The 16336-nt window shown below is 45.2% G+C and overlaps 1 protein-coding gene and 1 pseudogene across 1 annotated transcript; one reads left to right on the top strand and one right to left on the bottom strand.

The window, feature by feature from the left end:
* Positions 1-275: 275 nt before the first annotated feature.
* DCAF7 (DDB1 and CUL4 associated factor 7) lies at positions 276-15915 on the bottom strand. Its single transcript, XM_087826286.1, has 7 exons — positions 15621-15915; positions 9717-9875; positions 8936-9047; positions 8438-8556; positions 6821-7030; positions 5522-5639; positions 276-5134 (listed from the first exon to the last, which is right to left on the bottom strand). The coding sequence occupies exons 1-7, from the start codon at positions 15756-15758 to the stop codon at positions 4962-4964; spliced, it is 1029 nt and encodes a 342-aa protein (XP_087682412.1). The 5' UTR covers positions 15759-15915; the 3' UTR covers positions 276-4961.
* LOC107530466 (large ribosomal subunit protein eL32 pseudogene) lies at positions 7130-8207 on the top strand (annotated as a pseudogene).
* Positions 15916-16336: the final 421 nt, after the last annotated feature.

Genomic DNA, 16336 nt, shown 5'->3' with positions numbered 1-16336 from the left:
CTCAGGGCTACTAGTAGGCCTGAACACACCTGTTATTGCACAAAACTGACAGTATTTGTTTTTGTGGTATCTCCTCTGGTAGACTGTGAGCAACTTGAAGGTCATGGCCCCTGGCATAGAGTAGGTGCTCTGTGTTTTGTTAAAGGTGGTAAGTCAGGCTGTCAGATAGCCATGAGCTGGGGTGGAGTCTAATCCCCCAGCCAGTGTCTCTGGAACATGACCACAGTGGCAGAATGGGAAGAACTGAATTCATCACAAGAAATTCAGTCAGTCTATACATGTTCAAGTTTTATTACAAAGTATGATGGGCAGAAAATACGGTCTTATACAGGAGGCTGAAACAGAACGAAAGGGCGAAGTTAGGTTTAATATACTCAGGAAGCAAGAAATAAAGTCATAGACATAACATTCCACATTCAGGTGCCTTTGAAATAGCCTTCAATGGGGATTTACCATTGTAGTTTCACAGCACAGTGTTAAAATTTTATTATAAGCCCTGTGTACAATCAGTCCTGTGAAAATAATATCTTAAAAAGAAAAATAGTTACAGTACAGTTCTGCAAAGGGGCAGCTTCCTCTCCACCTGACCATAGGATGCCACAAAATCCATAGTATAGAGGAAAAGTTTAAATATATAACAAGAAAGTAAGTTCGGACACGCTAGGCTAAAGGGACAGGGATTGATTAACTAGAGCTCAACATTTCAGAGAACAGGAAATCTCCGTTTTCTAAATAGAGGTTTGTACAATCATGCTACAAATTCACACTAGGGGAAGAGGGATGGAAAGTCACTGACGGGGGGTCGTAAAATACACAGGAACCAAAGCAAATGATTCATACTTGACTCAAGTCAAAGCTTTAGCTCAACAAGTTTCATAACATACTGTACACCACAATCAACCCAAGGTGAGAACATTTCTTTTAAATAGCAGTTATCAAAAGTTCATTTTCACTCGCTTGTCCCAAAGGTGGGCACTTATAAGTTTTCCAGCTGTTACACAGACTGCCAACATCCTTCTTCTTGAGTTCATACTTTCATTAGCTTATTTGTTTATGGTTTCATATACCAGTCCAAGCCTCTTTGGAAAGGCACCTGCATGTCCCATATTTAAAAAATAACATCCAGAAAGTAGCCTGAGGACCTGACCCATACATTTGCCTTTGACCTTTAGCAGCAATGACAACTGTGGGAGAAGAGGGTACAGATGGGGGAGGTGGGCAAGGCTCTGCAGCATGACTGTCTCAATCGCTGGTTCAGCCAGTACAGAAAAGATAGTTCTTAGAGAGCCTGGCCCCAGGTTCACAGTGACTGCTCAGTTCAGCTTTCCTCTCAGGGAAAACCCAACTGAAGTGCCAAGCATGGCCCTCCTTCCTCATCCTGGAGTGTAGAGAGTAAAGGGGAGAGTCTGCTTTGAGGTTTCTACTTCAATGGTCTCCCTTACCCCAAGCCAGGCAGTTGAAGGAACTGCCATATTCTCAAACTGGGAAGGTGGAGAGATGGTACTGGGCTGGCCCTCCCATGTTTGGAAAACCTTGTAGCTCCTACATATTCTTACAGTCTAGGAAGTCAAGGCCCAGGTTGCAGCAGGGAGAAAGTTCTACAGGGGATAGAAAGTGGGAAGGGAGGAGGAAGAGAAAGGGAGGGGTAGGGAAAGTCAGCATGACTGTTCACAACCTCTGCTTCTTCAGCTCTCCACAAACCTACAACCAAGAAGAGCCATGGTCTGGAATGGTCACAGGACTCCCAAGACCTGAGGATTTCTACCAGCAAACATCATGTATGACTGCGCTGCTGCAGGGAGGGGATCCTCTGCCCTGAGCTGTCATCCTGTCCCCACAGTTACCCAGCATCACAGGTACCGGATGAATAATCCCTGACACAGTCTCTCTCCGCCACACAGCAGACATTACTGCCCTCTAATACTTTCTCCTTTGACCTAAAGCAGCATTTGCCATTGATTTTCTCCCACATCCTAAATCGTCTTCTAAAATTTCAGCCACAACTATTATCAAAACCTTGTAAAAATCTCAATTTTTCTGTTTCTTCCCAAATCTTAACCAGTTCTCTGAGAGCCAATCCTGGTTCTGATAAGAAATTCTCACCTAGTTATCAAATATCTTCCCTCTTCAAGTCCTCATCTGTTGCCCAATTCCTCCCTGGAAGGAAAGGGTTCCAACTCTCCTGAGTGTAAACACTTAACCTCTTGAAGGATTTGTACCCATTCACCAGCTCTCTGATGAGAAGCCTGAGGCCTAATTTATTCAGCACCTTCCTCCCCGTCTGCTCAGCACAAACAAGAAAAACAAAGGTAGCTTCAGCTCAGGGGCCAAGAACAAGTCAAAGGGCCACCAGAGCAAGAGCGTAGAGGTGCCCCATGACCTTCCCAGTGAAGTCCTGGCGGCTGCTCTTCTCAGACTCAAGGAGAGCAGATCCAGAGCCTCCCATCCATGCTCTCTGGTTGTCAATTTGAAAACCTAAACAAACTAAACAGACACTTGCTCTTGAAACTACAACAGATATCTGCTTCCTGGAACATGGCTGGCTAAGAGGCTTTCTAAATCTCAAGACTACAGAAATCCCCTCCTCAGCCATGAGGTCATTTGGCCTGTGGCATAAAGAGAGGGTAAGAACTGGGACTTCCAAATACCAGCACCCCAGCAACTATGAGTGTGTGTTTGCTCAGGGAGACTGGGAGTCTCACCCGGGCCCCAGGTGGGATGCCAGAAGGAGGACTGCACTGTGAGGCCTAAGGACAGTCAGTGATAGGGCTGGGAGTACACTGGGCAAGGGGAAAAAAATCAAAAGTTGTAGCTTTCCAGAATAAAGAGCAACTTTACCCAAATATATTCTAATTACCATTAACTAATTTTTTCTCTCCAGGTTGTTTTTCAGTTCTAGTTTACAAATCTCACCATTCAGACCAGGTTTAAGTGCAGACCAGGAAAGCAATCTTAAATCAGAACTCAGTATAGTTAAGCCCTGCCTCAGTAGGAGCAGCTCCCTCTACCATTCTGACCTTCATTTCAAACAATTTTCCACAGGAAGGAACGGACTGCCTCCTAGAGCAAACAACCATAGATTTAGGCTTGCTACCCTTGAGAGAAGGACCCTGGAATCATCAAACACAATTACAAGCAGAGGAGAGTTCTGACCAAGAACTGCTCACCTTACATCTCCAAATAACACACTGCAAATCTGGTGGTAAATGCAGGAGAGTCAGCCTCAAGCAGATGACCAGTAAAAGCCCCAACCAGAATAAAAATATAAAAAGGTAGAAAGGAAAATAGCCCTACAAAAGAGCCTTTTACTTTGGGACAAGCTCCTATGTAGTAAAGCAAAGAGCTCTGGGGATACAAATACATGTTTCTGAAAAGGAAGACAACCAAAGAGCTCAAAGCGCTCAGAAAAACAAAGCTAACTATTGTTTCTCAAGAGCAGGTGAGAGCCTAAGTGGACAAAACCATTAGCTTTAAGGTCTGCTACTCTCAGGGTCTCAGAAACCTTCAGCCACTTGGCACAGCACAATGCACCGGGCAGACTCCCGCCCAGACTCTGAGTGTGTCCTAAACTCAGCCTACCAACAGTCACACACAAGCCCCCTCCATGGAACTCATTCACATAACGGAAATAGACCCCTGCAGCCTCTAAGTCCAATACTGCTCAGAACCCAAACTGGAGGTGGGGTGCTTGACAGGTGTGTGTAGAGCTCTTAACTGGCTGACCCTGGGGTCTCTGATTCTTTTTGTAGCCATTTATTTGATGGCCTAAAATCATGATGGCTCTCAGTCCCTCCCTTACAAGAGCTGACACCCTCCCACACTCTAAAGATCTTGTTCAGGGTTAGAAGCAGATTGTGTGCCTCTCAAGCGGAGTCTCTCACCTCAGAGCACTCAATTCAAAGAGTGGCTGGTATACCACCCGTCACAGTTAACTACGCAAACAGAGATGCTGAAGTTCAGCTTACTGATCATTCTTGCCTATCGTTCAAGACATGAAAGAGAATGGCCTGGGGCTTTTATTTGGAGGAAACACAGACTCTGAAACTATGTACTGGAAATATGCTCTATGCTCAGCTTTCCTGAAACTACTCCCCCCTCAAGTCAGGCACCCTAATCGGCCTATCTCTGCTCTAGCACATTCCCAATAGGTCCCAGTGGGGTTGGACAGAGGTATTTCAGGGAGTAACAGAAGGCTTCAGACATCTGTTTTGGAGCCCAGAATACCCTTGAGAAGAGCCAGACTGAAAAAAGGTGTGAGAGCTGGCCGACTTCAGAGCACCAAGGTGGTTTGGGACTCCCTGTCAGGTCTGTTCTGCTCAGGCAGTGATGCAAGAAGGCAAACTGCTCATAGGGCCAAGGGCCTAGTGCCAGGTCCAGGCACTGAGGGAGGAGAGGAAATTGCTAACAGGGAGGACTATGAAACAAAGGAAGAAGCCAGGGAGTAAAATTCTTTTCATAAAAAAATTAGCCTGATAGATAAAAAATATACAAAGTTGAAATTTGTTACAGACATTGATAGTAAGAGGAAAGACAACTTCAAATCGGTATTTGTTCCCACTTAAGTGCTAACACGGACATGGATACAGATTGCTGCCTTGGGCAACAGACAGAGACATTGGGGGCAGATGAACACAAACACAGCCAGTGCCTGTAATGCTCATTAACACAAAGGCTGACAAACAAATATACAGAAACTTTTAATTGAGGAACTAAAGAAGAAGAGGAAAAGAGAGAAAATCTTAAAACTCAGCCCTGGGCTGAGAGGCGCCACACAGTACTGAGTCTGGCACAGAGAGCAATGGGGTAACTGGCCAAGAACTCCTAGAGCAACTTCTGGTAACAGTGGGTGCAAAGCAATGAAAGACACACGGACCACCGGAAACATGTTTCTTCTTACTTTGGGGTGGGGCAGAGGCGGGAAACACGTAAGCCCTTGCCTCGTGGGCATGGCACCTCCAACACTACACTCTGAGTATCTCCAGGCAGTTGTTGTAGCAGATGGCAATCCAGTCGGGCTGAGTCGATGCCCACTGCACGTTGTTGATCTCTCCCTCGGCTGTGTAGGCCAGGATAGGGTCCTCGATAGCCCGTGGCATTTGCTGGATGTCCCAGATGAGAGCCTGATGGTCATCCGCTAGGGACAGAGAAAGCCAGAAAGCAAGGTCACAACTCAGGCAAAAAGGGTAATGATCCTTGCATTTGGTGGTGCTGGTGGTCACAGTTTACAAAACATTTGCTCACTGAAACACCAGTGAGGAAGATTTTACTGTAAGCTCCCCCTTTTATAGGTGAGGAAATTGAGATTCAGAAATGTTAAGGGACTTGCCCCAAACCACAGAACCAGGACTCAAAGCGAGTCTCTGACTGTCCCAGGGCTTTGTTCACTGCATCAGAGCTAGGACGATAGAATGGGACCTGGTGGGCATCTCTCATCTTAGATGAGCAGGCACCAGGAAAGGATGGTGGGATGCGATCTCCTTACCTCTCCCTCCCCATGCTGCCCTTCCCCCACCCTGATTACCTGCAGTGCAGATGTGGCAGGATGAATGTGGGGCCCAAGCAATGCCATTGACGCATGCTCGGTGGTTGTTTAACCTTGCGACAGGTGTGCACGGAACTCGGACATCCAGAATCACTACCTGCAGAAATAACAAGGAAAAGGCCCAGGAACTTCAGAGTGTGACAGAAAAAACAAAAACAAAAGACACTATACAAGAGAGAAAAAAATTTTTTTAAGCATAACTTTTTCATTTGTAGATTTAAAGATTACTAAATACAGAGGGTCTCTGTCCCCAAAGTAGCTACTGGATTGAGGAAAAAGAAAACAAAAGAAGACACAGGTAATTTATAGTCTGTATCTAAAGCAACACAGGGTCTTTAGACTGATACGGAAGGAGAGATGCAGGAATAGGTAACATGCATTTGGATAACGCACCAAGGCCCCTTAGGTGTGTGTGCTAAGATTCTGTGCATGCTCAGCAGGACGGCAACAGCACCCTCTGCCCCCAAAGTAGAATTTGGAATGTAAGGAATCTGAGGTGCTGGCTTCACCAAAACACAGTTAATAACTGCATTATCTCTACCCACAATTTACTGCTTCTATCAAGTAATAGCCTACAGAGTGTTGCTATTTCCATGTCTGTTTTCTAAAACTGGAAGAATCTGTCCTGACTACAGAAGGGGGAAACTGCCTGCTTCTCTACTCAGCACCATAAGCACGTACAATTTGGTTTACTTTTTAGATATTGCTTTTCTTTTTTCTTTTAATATGTCTTTTTTGATTTCAGAGAGAGGAAGGGAGAGGGAGAGAGAGAAACATCAATGATGAGAGTCACTAATTGGCTCCTCCTGCACTCCCTCCACTGGGGATCGAGCCCACAACCTGGGCATGTGCCCTGACCAGGAATCAAACCTCAATCTCCTGGATCATAGGTTGATGCTCAACCGCTGAGCCACGCCCGGCTGGGTGGTATTGCTTTTCCTGATACCAATTCCAACTCTTCAAGTATTAAAAGTTCTTAACACATTGTGCTTGTTCTGGATCAGGTTTTCTCAATCTCACCACTCTTGACATGTTGGGTCAGATAATTCTTCATCCTGTGCACTGTAGGAGGTTTAGCAGCATCCCTGGCCTCTACCCACTAGATGCCAGTAGCACTATCCCCCTCCCCCTGAGCTGGGTTAATCAACACTGTCTCCAGACATTTTCAAAAATTCACTGGGAGAAAACTAACACCAGTTGAGAACACTGCTCTAGATATACTAAGTAGCACCAGAGTTAGGTGGCTGGGCCTATGCTAGCCTGAAGCAGGGTGCTCACCTCCATACCATCCATGGCCATGGTGGCCAGGTAGTTAGGGTCCTGCTTGTTCCAGCAGAGGCGAAGCAGCGGGTGATGCTGTGGGTCTTCATAAATGATGGTGCTGTGTTCTAGATGGCGGAGGTCAAACATCCGCACGGAGCCATCAGCGCCCACAGAGGCAAACATGTCCCGGCCACCACCAGCCCGGCTAAATGCAATGTCATAGACCTATTGGTGAGTAAGACACTTCAGTCAGATTCTGATCCATTACTTCCTTTTCCCATAGCAGGGAAATCTGCTGTCCCTAGTTCATCTAAACCCCTGTTCATGACACTGAAGGAGTTAAATAAAACCAGTGTCTGCAAGTCGGGAGCCCAAGAGCTCTAACATCAGTGACTTTCCAAAGAGTGAAGATCATTCTGCTATAGAAATTAGCTGGCTTCTTCCTACATCCCTGCTTTCCAAGTCTTCTTCCTCCAACCCCTGTGATAAAACAAAGAGCACATACCCCGCTGACCAACAGAGCACAAGTAATCCTGAGTGAGCATTCTGTGTGCTTAGACAGGCTCAGCGCAGCCAGAGCCAGTGGCTGTCTTCTACCACGATACAAGATAAACCATATTCAATACCAAACAGTTTTAAGTATTAAGTGAACATACAGTACTAGAATTTCATAAAACCAGTTTACAGAATTATTGATGAATTTGGTTTGACTGCCAGGAAATTTCCCTCTTCCTGCCTCCCTCCCACCATCTCTCTCCCCAAAAAGCAAATATATTTCAAGGTAAGTGTTACTATAAGATTAATTTTTAATCACATCAGGTCCAAGTTTATCTATAGAGAGTTCATTGTTAAAAAAACAGCAATCTCGCTCTCTTCCTCAGAGCTGCCTATGGAGGTGGCAGCCATCTCCTATTCCGCACCACGGCTGCCCTAAGACCCCTTGTGAAACCCAAGATTGTCAGAAAGAGGACCGAGTTCATCTAGCACCAGTCAGACCGATCTGTCAAAATTAAGCGAAACTGGTGGAAACCCAGAGGCATTGACAATAAGGTGCGCAGAAGATTCAAGGGCCAGATCTTGATGCCCAGTATTGGTTATGGGAGCAACAAGAAAACAAAGCACATGCTGCCCAGTGGCTTTCGGAAGTTTCTGGTCCACAACGTCAAGGAACTTGAAGTGGTGCTGATGTGCAACAAATCTTACTGTGCTGAGATTGCTCACAACATCTCCTCAAAGAACCGCAAAGCCATTGTGGAAAGAGCAGCCCAGCTGGCCATCACAGTCACCAATCCCAATGCCAGGCTGCGCAGCAAAGAAAATGAATAGACAGATTGTGTACACATTGTATTTGTGTTAATAAAACTATAAAATTCTGCCATCTGGCATTTCCAAAAACAAAAAACAAAAAACCCCAGCAATCTCTGGCATGAAAGGAAAAATGACTATAGAACAAGTTGTTTATATCAATCAAAAAATGCACTCCTTTACAATAGTGTTGACACATTACTGTTTTGACACATTACTATTTTCAATTTAGACACAATGTTAGCATTATGATTTTCCACATCATTTGCAAAACAGTGAGCAGACAGTCTGACCACACAGAAAGCAGAGAGGGAAAGGCATCATTACCTCTTTATCATGGGCAATCAGTTGGGTCTTCACATGGCCAGACACAAGATTCACTCGCCCCAACACCTGCCCCGTCTCCAGCCCCCAGATGGTACAAGTTGTATCAATGCTGGAGGTACCTGGAAACAACCAGTGCATGTCAGTGGCTGACAGAAGTGAGGTTCCCAGGCAAGCTTCTCTCTTTGTGCCTACTCACCTGTTCAGCAGAAGAGACCTCGTGCCACAAACACTTCCTAGCATAGGGAGGGTACCAGGAGAGTCCCAGAGTCAAGTGCCCAATCCTTACCCTGAGACCTTAGACTCTGACTGGAGACAAACCATATACACACGGGAAGCTTGATTCCATATGAGGAATTAATAACCACATTCCAAATCTAGTCTCTTTCCCACTGGGCCCCATTCTAGGATGATGCCTATACCTCAGGCCCCTGGTTAAATCTGCGAAAATGTATCTTTGGTTCTTCAAACTGGACTCCGCACTCCCTCCCCCCCCCTTACCTAAAAGATAAGGATCGACCTCATTCCAGTCAAAGGAGGTCAGAGGAGCACAGAAATCTGAGTTCTTGTTATTGTTTAGCAAACATTCCAGCCTGGTCTCCGTCTCACCAACCTAAAAGAACAATTAAAAAAATCAGCCAGTCTCATCTTTAAAAAAATCTTTTAAGCCCCATTTAGACAATATCTAAGTACATTTAAGATGGGGGGAGAGGGGGCGGGACACACACGGACGGACCATTTTTATCATAAAAAGTAATAAAACCCAGAGGAACTCTCTGATTGCTACTTCTTTATAAGCTTTCTCCTCCGTCTAGCTTTGTTTCCCAAATTTTTCTAAAGGAGAGGTCTTCTCACCTTGCCTGGCTGGGCACTACACCTCCAGGCCAGGAAACACCATTGCTGATGAGTACAGCCAAGAGGGGAGGTGAAGCTCCATAATCCACACACATACTTTACTAGAATCATTGGCCCAGTAGTCTGTTTAGTTTATTCAAAAGTATCTTGGTTGTAAACAGAACAAGAAGCCTCAAGTATCTCCACCCCTACAGAAGGTTATGTCAGGTTAGCTGAGCCCTGGATTTCCAGGGCTGGCTGTAGCCAGCAGCAGGGACTTCCAGGAACCTTGGCGAGGTTTACTAGGAAATCTGCTGAGCCAAACAAGGTCATTTCAGATAGGCTAGCATTTGTTTCTCCCGAACTGCAATGACACTCACTGCCTCCAACCCCCGGCCTGTTCTCCGTGACTCCATGCTAATAATAGCTGACACGAGCACCTGCTTACCCTCCACACACGGAGATAGTCGCCACTTGTCGCCAGTAGGTCTGGATAGACGCCTTTTGTATCAGGGATCCACATGAGCTTTGTGGTGGGGTACGGATGGTCAAAGGTGTTTCGGCAGATAAACTCTGAACTCTCTTCATCTAAACCAACAAGCTGAACCTGTAACACAACAAAATTGTGCCGCGTCAAATATATCAGACCCCTGGGCAGTGACAAAAGTCCTGGCGCAGTACTACAGAGGCAAGAACTATTACAGAGAGAGGGCATCTAATCCAATTATCCCATTGCTCAGACAGGAAACCCAGACTCAGAGGGCTGGGTCACAGTCAACACTGCAAAGCTAGTAAGAGGCAGAGACAAAACTTGAAGACAGATTTTCAGACTCCAAAAACTACACTTTTGATCCACAGAACTGCATTATTTGCCCAGCAGATTACACCTTCCCCCCCACCCCTGAGGCCTCTGATAATGTGTGGTTTTAGTTACTCCACTGTCTTGAAATGCTGTGGGTATTTAGACCCTGTGCAGTCCCAGTCCCACACAACAAAGTGAAATCTCGCACACAAACTGCCCCCTGCCCCCCATTGGCTAGTAATAAGTTTACACATAAAGGTATGAAAAATGAGCATTCAAGAACCCAAACCACTCTACTGGCAACAAAAAAAAGAGGGGGGGGGGGGTACCACTAATGAGCAAGTTCCCTGATTCTGGCCACTTTTTCTTAGAGTCAATTTTGGGCCGATATTGACTTCTATTCTCTGCTGTCAAACTCAGTCAGGCTCAGTGGCAAATGCCATTCAGTGTATATTTGCTTATGAAGTTCCACCAACTGGAAGATGGAATGGAGAATTTTTGCTAAAGATCCACGATGAGAGGATAAGCACTAATTATACAACAGAAAAATAGAATTCCTTTTACTCTGTTTTACTTCTGTCTTAGATACCAGTATCTTTCTTTTTTATTAAAATAAAAAAAAAAAAAGAATTTAGGTACAGCTGCATACAATGAAATTTCACTTACTTTAAGTGTACAGTTCAATGATTTGGAATGTATACATTTGTAAATGTATACAGTTGTGTAACCCCCCCCCCCCCCCCCCCGGCACACAATAATTAAGATATAAAACATTTGCATCAACCCAAAAAGTTCTCTTGGGCTCCTCTGCAGTCAGTCCCCTACCCCTAGTCCTAAGCAACCCCTGACCTGTAGTTTTACCAGTTCTGTAACAGCATATAAATGGAATCACAGTATTGAGTCTTTTGTGACTGGCTTTCAGCACGCCACTCTTGAGATTCATCCCTGTTGTATCAGTAGTGTCTTCTTTTTTTACTGCTGAATAAATATTGCACTATGTGGAAACACTATATCCAGTTGATGAACTTTTGGGTTATTTCTAGTTTGGGGCCATTAATGTAAATTGATATAAACATTTATGTATGAGGTTCTTTTGGGGGAATATGCTTTCATTTTTTCTTGGGTAGACAACTAAGAGTGAAATTGCTGGGTCATGTTGTAAGTGTATGTTTATTAAAAAACTTTGTCCATGACACCCAACCAAGCGAACCACATCGGCTAACCCATTTTCTAAGTGACTTTGTCATTTTGCATTCCCACTAGCATTACATGAGCGTTCCACATGCTCCACATACTTGTCAGTACTTGGTATTGCCAGCTTTTCTTTTGAAGTCATTCTAATAGGTGTGTAGTAGTATTTAATTTGCACTTCCCTAGCAACTAATGATATTTAGCATCTTTTCATGTGCTTATCTGCCATCTGTATTTATTCTCTGAAGTCTGTTCAAATATTTTGTCCTTTAAAAAGTGGTATGTTTGTTACAACTGATGAACTACAAGGATACATCATTATCACCCAAAGTCCAGAGCTTACCTTAGAGCTCAGTCTTTGTGTTGTACATCCTATAGGTTTTGACAAATGTAGAATGAAGGGTATCCACCATTATAGTATCACACAGAAGAGTTTCATTTTTTACTGGGTTGCTTGTTTTCTTTCTTTTTTTAAATCCTTACTGAACGATATTTTTCCATTGCTTTTCAGAGATAGAGAGATGGGGAGGGAGGGGACACATCGATGTGAGATACACACATCGATTGGTTTCCTCCCGCACGTGCCCGGACCAGGGCCAGGGATTGAGCCTGCAACTGAGTGACGTGCCCTTGACTGGAACTGAACCCAAGACCCTTCAGTCTAAGTTATCCAAATCAACATACCCTCCAGTGAGTGGAACATTTCCCCCAAATCGTTAACATAACCAAAATCAGCTAGAGCAAAATTCTGAGAGACTAAAATAGCTTTTCTTGGTCTTTTCCATTTGTCTTCCCTTCCAGCCTATTCCTGACAATTGCTGATCAATGATCCTGCCTTGTCAAGCTCTGAGATGAATTCTGACTCAGCACCCCTTCAGCTCTTGGCACAGAGGCTGCCCAATTAGGCATCACAGCCTGAGGCAGGCCAGACTACCGTCATTCCTTGTTCAGATCATAGCATCTCCAGTAAGTCTGTGTGAGCCAGGTTACAGCAAAAAATAATAAAGCAGCAGCACTTTTATCTAGTTGGTCCTATGGAGGAATCAGTCCTCTCGCTGTCTAGAATAAAGAAAGGAGGGAAGTTAAAACCAGAAGAGTTTTATGTTTTAAATTCCCCTGCTGATGGTCTTATTAGGGGCTGATGGAACACTGCATAATTTTCAAAAGTCTAAATATCTATCAAAAATACTTATGTGTACTAAATCATGTTTTCTTTATTGCTGTCAATCTCATATCTGCTAATGAAGACTACATAAAGTTACTGAGCATCATCACTGTGCCTAAAACATATATGTGTTCAATACATATCTGTTGAATTAATGAGCAAAAGAATGAGGATCCTGAAGGGCTACCACAATACTGAGAAATGAAAAGTAATATAACAGAGTCAAAAAAGACCATTTCTGGGCTTTTCATCAATGTTAATTTGCTATGTCCATTTATTTTGTCTTGCTGGCAATACTGTTGAGGGCAAGCAGAAACCAAAGCTCTGAAAATTCCAAACAATAATTTTTAAATTCCTGCAAATTATGAAGTCTGGCACATCCATGTCAAAGTTTCTCCAAAACTGAGCCTGAGAATCACTGCTTTAAGGTGGGATTTACCGCCCACCAGCCCCTAGGCACAGGCCCTCTATAGCAGGATTTCTTTCTTTTTTTTTAATATATCTTTATTGATTTCATACAGAGGAAAGGAGACAGATAGAGAGAGAGAAACATCAATGATGAGAGAGTCATTGATCGGCTGCCTCCTGCACGCCCCCGACTGGGGATGGAGCCCGCCACCAGGCCATGTGCCCTGACCGGGAATCAAACCCCGATAGCCTGGATCCTGGGTTGACGCTCAACCCCTGAGCCACACCCAGCCGGGCTACAGCAGGATTTCTTGAAGTTCATGAACTTGAACGTTACATTCATATTTTCACTAACCTCTAGCTGAAATTTAGCATTTCCTTCAATTACAAATGGAGGCAGTTACTCACAGCAGCATGAATCAGTGACTTTGTCACAAATATAAATTACTTTTTTCATATTACATTACAGTTGTTAAACATCTTGAAATGCTGTTTACCTTCCTCACTACTTCAAAAGTACAGTAATAATTACACTGGATGGTGTAATTTAATGAGTTAATACATAGGTATATATTGCTACATCACAACTTTCTTTTTAAAAAAATTAATTTGAGAGAGAGAGGAAGGAAGGGGGGGGAGAGAGAGAGAGAGAGAGAGAGACACTGATGTGAAAGAGAAACATCAACTGGTTGCCTCGCGCACACACCCTGACTGGGGACTGAACCCACCACCTAGGCATGGTCCCTGACTGGGAATCGCACCGGTGACCTTTTGGTGCATGGGACGGTGCTCAACCACTAAGCCACATCAGTCAGGGTATATATCACCACTTTTTAAAAAATGTTCTTGATAACTAGTTCAATATAACTGGTTTCCTTCATAATCCTATGTATTTTATGCATTTGAAAGCATAATTGTGACAGAAAACATAATTGTGACAGACATCTGAAGTCAGATTGCCAAAGGTGTCTGTCCATGCGCGCACACACACACAAGGTTAAACTCTTAGATAGGTGGGGGCACCAAAATAGTTTTAAGATACTGATCACCTACATCACATAGTTAAGATATAGTTAACTGCTTATTTGGTTACCAATGGGATTATTAGTTTGCATTACACTACTAAGGCCACATTGCCTGTGTGCCTGGCACAAAGGAGCTCTCACACAGTTGCTAATGAAGGGGCAAACTTTGGGGGTAAAGTTCCTGCAACTGAGGTTTGACACCAATTACTCCACTGATTCCCACCAGCAGCCTAAATGTGGCTCAGTTTGTCTTCTCTTAAAAATGTAACTTCTACTACTTACTCAAGTTAACCCTGGAAGAACTTGCAAGGAAAAAACCATCTATTTGTGTGAAGACTCAAGCCCTTTAAAAGACATTTTATTATTATTTTTTCACATGTATCCTTAAACAATAGTTCTAGTGCTCTTAATTTTACTAACATGGTTTTAACATCAGGACTTTGAATTCCATTCCCAGTTCTGCTGTCCACTATGGACATAATAAGGGAGAAAAGAGAAATCAGAGAAAATAAAATTATGTCTTGCTCTGGACTTTCTGGTTTCTGTGAGTAATGGGGGAACTCCATGGTATTTGTAAATTATGTGTAATGTCTAGGAAATGAGTCCATCACTTTTATCAGTTTCTCAGAGGGGATTCCAAAGAAGTTAAGACCTAACACTAGAGAAACAGCTGTGCTCCTGAAGAACTGTAAACAAACTCACAATGTTCAAATGTTTTTTACAGGACCTTCACCTTTCCTACAACAAAGTGTGGGTCAGAAATGGTAAGACTGACATGTGCACTTCCCCACAGACTGCCTGGCTTTTCCTCCCTGCACCATGCCTGCCAAACTAGCCAAGGCTTTCAATTGCTCTGAACCCTAACAATCACAACATTTACTCGAATACAATAAAAGGAAGAGATTAAGAGATAAAGGAAAGAAAATTCTTCCCACTGAATTTTCTCAACAGCTTTCAAAAATAAATTTATGCGGCACTGCCGCCTTAAAAGCTTCCACTTACTACGGGTGCTTCTATGAAGGCTTCTCAAATTGATGGATACTTGCCACTCAAGGTTACACATCTGTATAAGCATGAAGAAGCCAAGAAAAGATATGGCAAGTATCATCCTTCTCTATCCAGAAAACAATAGCGGGATCAAGGCTACAGGCCAGGATTTTCAAAAAGAGATCGCTTTTTAAAGGACAGATATGAGGCAGCCATGGCAATCCTGGCAGAGGGACTGGGGGTAACCATGAATAGTACCTGGGGCCGGGAGTAGGGGGAGGGGAGGTCTGCGCCATAAACAGCCCTAGTAGAAATCCAACGTGGCCAGGAGTGAATGACACCAACCAAAGCGTGAGCATTACCCTTCACAATTATCACTCCCTCTTTCCTCCTCCGCCTCCCAACTGAAGCAATGCGGCAGGAGGGGTGGGAGATAGAAGGGATAAACGGCATAGCGTTGGGGTGTAAATTCGAGTTTGAGATGTTTCCGCCACGAAATAGCTGCCTGACTCCGGCAAGTCACCACGCTGTGCCTCGGTTTCCCCATCAGTAAAATGCGGGCAAGGGTAACCACTCTCCTGACTGCACAGGAATGCTGCCAGGTTTCAATGAAACAAGTGCGAAACCCTCTACTCAGGACCAGACTCAGAGGAACCGCTCCGTGGCGCTAAGGCAAGTCCCCAGGAGGGTCCAGGGGTCTGGGCTGGGGCCCGGAAAGGGCGCTCCAGGGGCCCGCTCCCTGTCAGTTGGGTTCCGAGCCCCTGCCCGGCCCACCTTGTTGTTGTACTCCTCCACGAAGCTGCCCAGCGCCAGGCGAAAGCGCTTGTCAGGCCGCACGCTCCAGTTCATGGCGTAGACGGTCCAGGGCGCTTCATATTTGTAGATCTCCTTCCGTTTGCCGTGCAGGGACATGGTGGCTGCGGCGGGGCCGCAGTGCGGGCCGGGTCGGTAGCGGGATGCGGCGGGCGGGGCGCGAGTCAGGCGGGGAGCCGGGCCTGGGACCTAGGGGTCCGACGAGAGGCGGCGCCGGGGCAGGCAGGGGCAGCCTAGCCCGGAAGCGGGGCCTCGGCGACAGACAACGACAGCCGCCGGGTCCGACCCCCGGTTTCAAACCCGCTTGGGCTCGGACGACTACCACCTTCCGTTTGAGACGTTGCCCCGCCCTCTCGGAACGGAAGCCACGCGTTCCCCACAGTGGCGCCGGGCGTTGGCTGCCTGACACGTCATTTAGGACGGTTCCTTCTCTTCATTGGCTATTGTACCTGTAGCTTTTGGAACCTCCTCGCTATTGGTGCAAACGTTTGTCATTCCAATGACTTGTCCTTCTTAATTCTAGGGGGCAGGCTCTTTCTCAGTCCCAAACGTTATTGGCTAACAAGGATGTCAGTCAGAGAGATAACAGCGCACTGCGGGTGAATGGGGGCGTGGGTGGCATAGAGGTCAGAGTGCGGGGCAGCGGGCTTCCAAGTTCTAGGCCAAGTCTCCGAGCG

Source organism: Miniopterus natalensis, chromosome 17 (assembly GCF_054644295.1).
Source record: "Miniopterus natalensis isolate mMinNat1 chromosome 17, mMinNat1.hap1, whole genome shotgun sequence".
Taxonomy (NCBI): domain Eukaryota; kingdom Metazoa; phylum Chordata; class Mammalia; order Chiroptera; family Miniopteridae; genus Miniopterus; species Miniopterus natalensis.
This window is presented reverse-complemented; position numbering and strand designations above follow the sequence as displayed.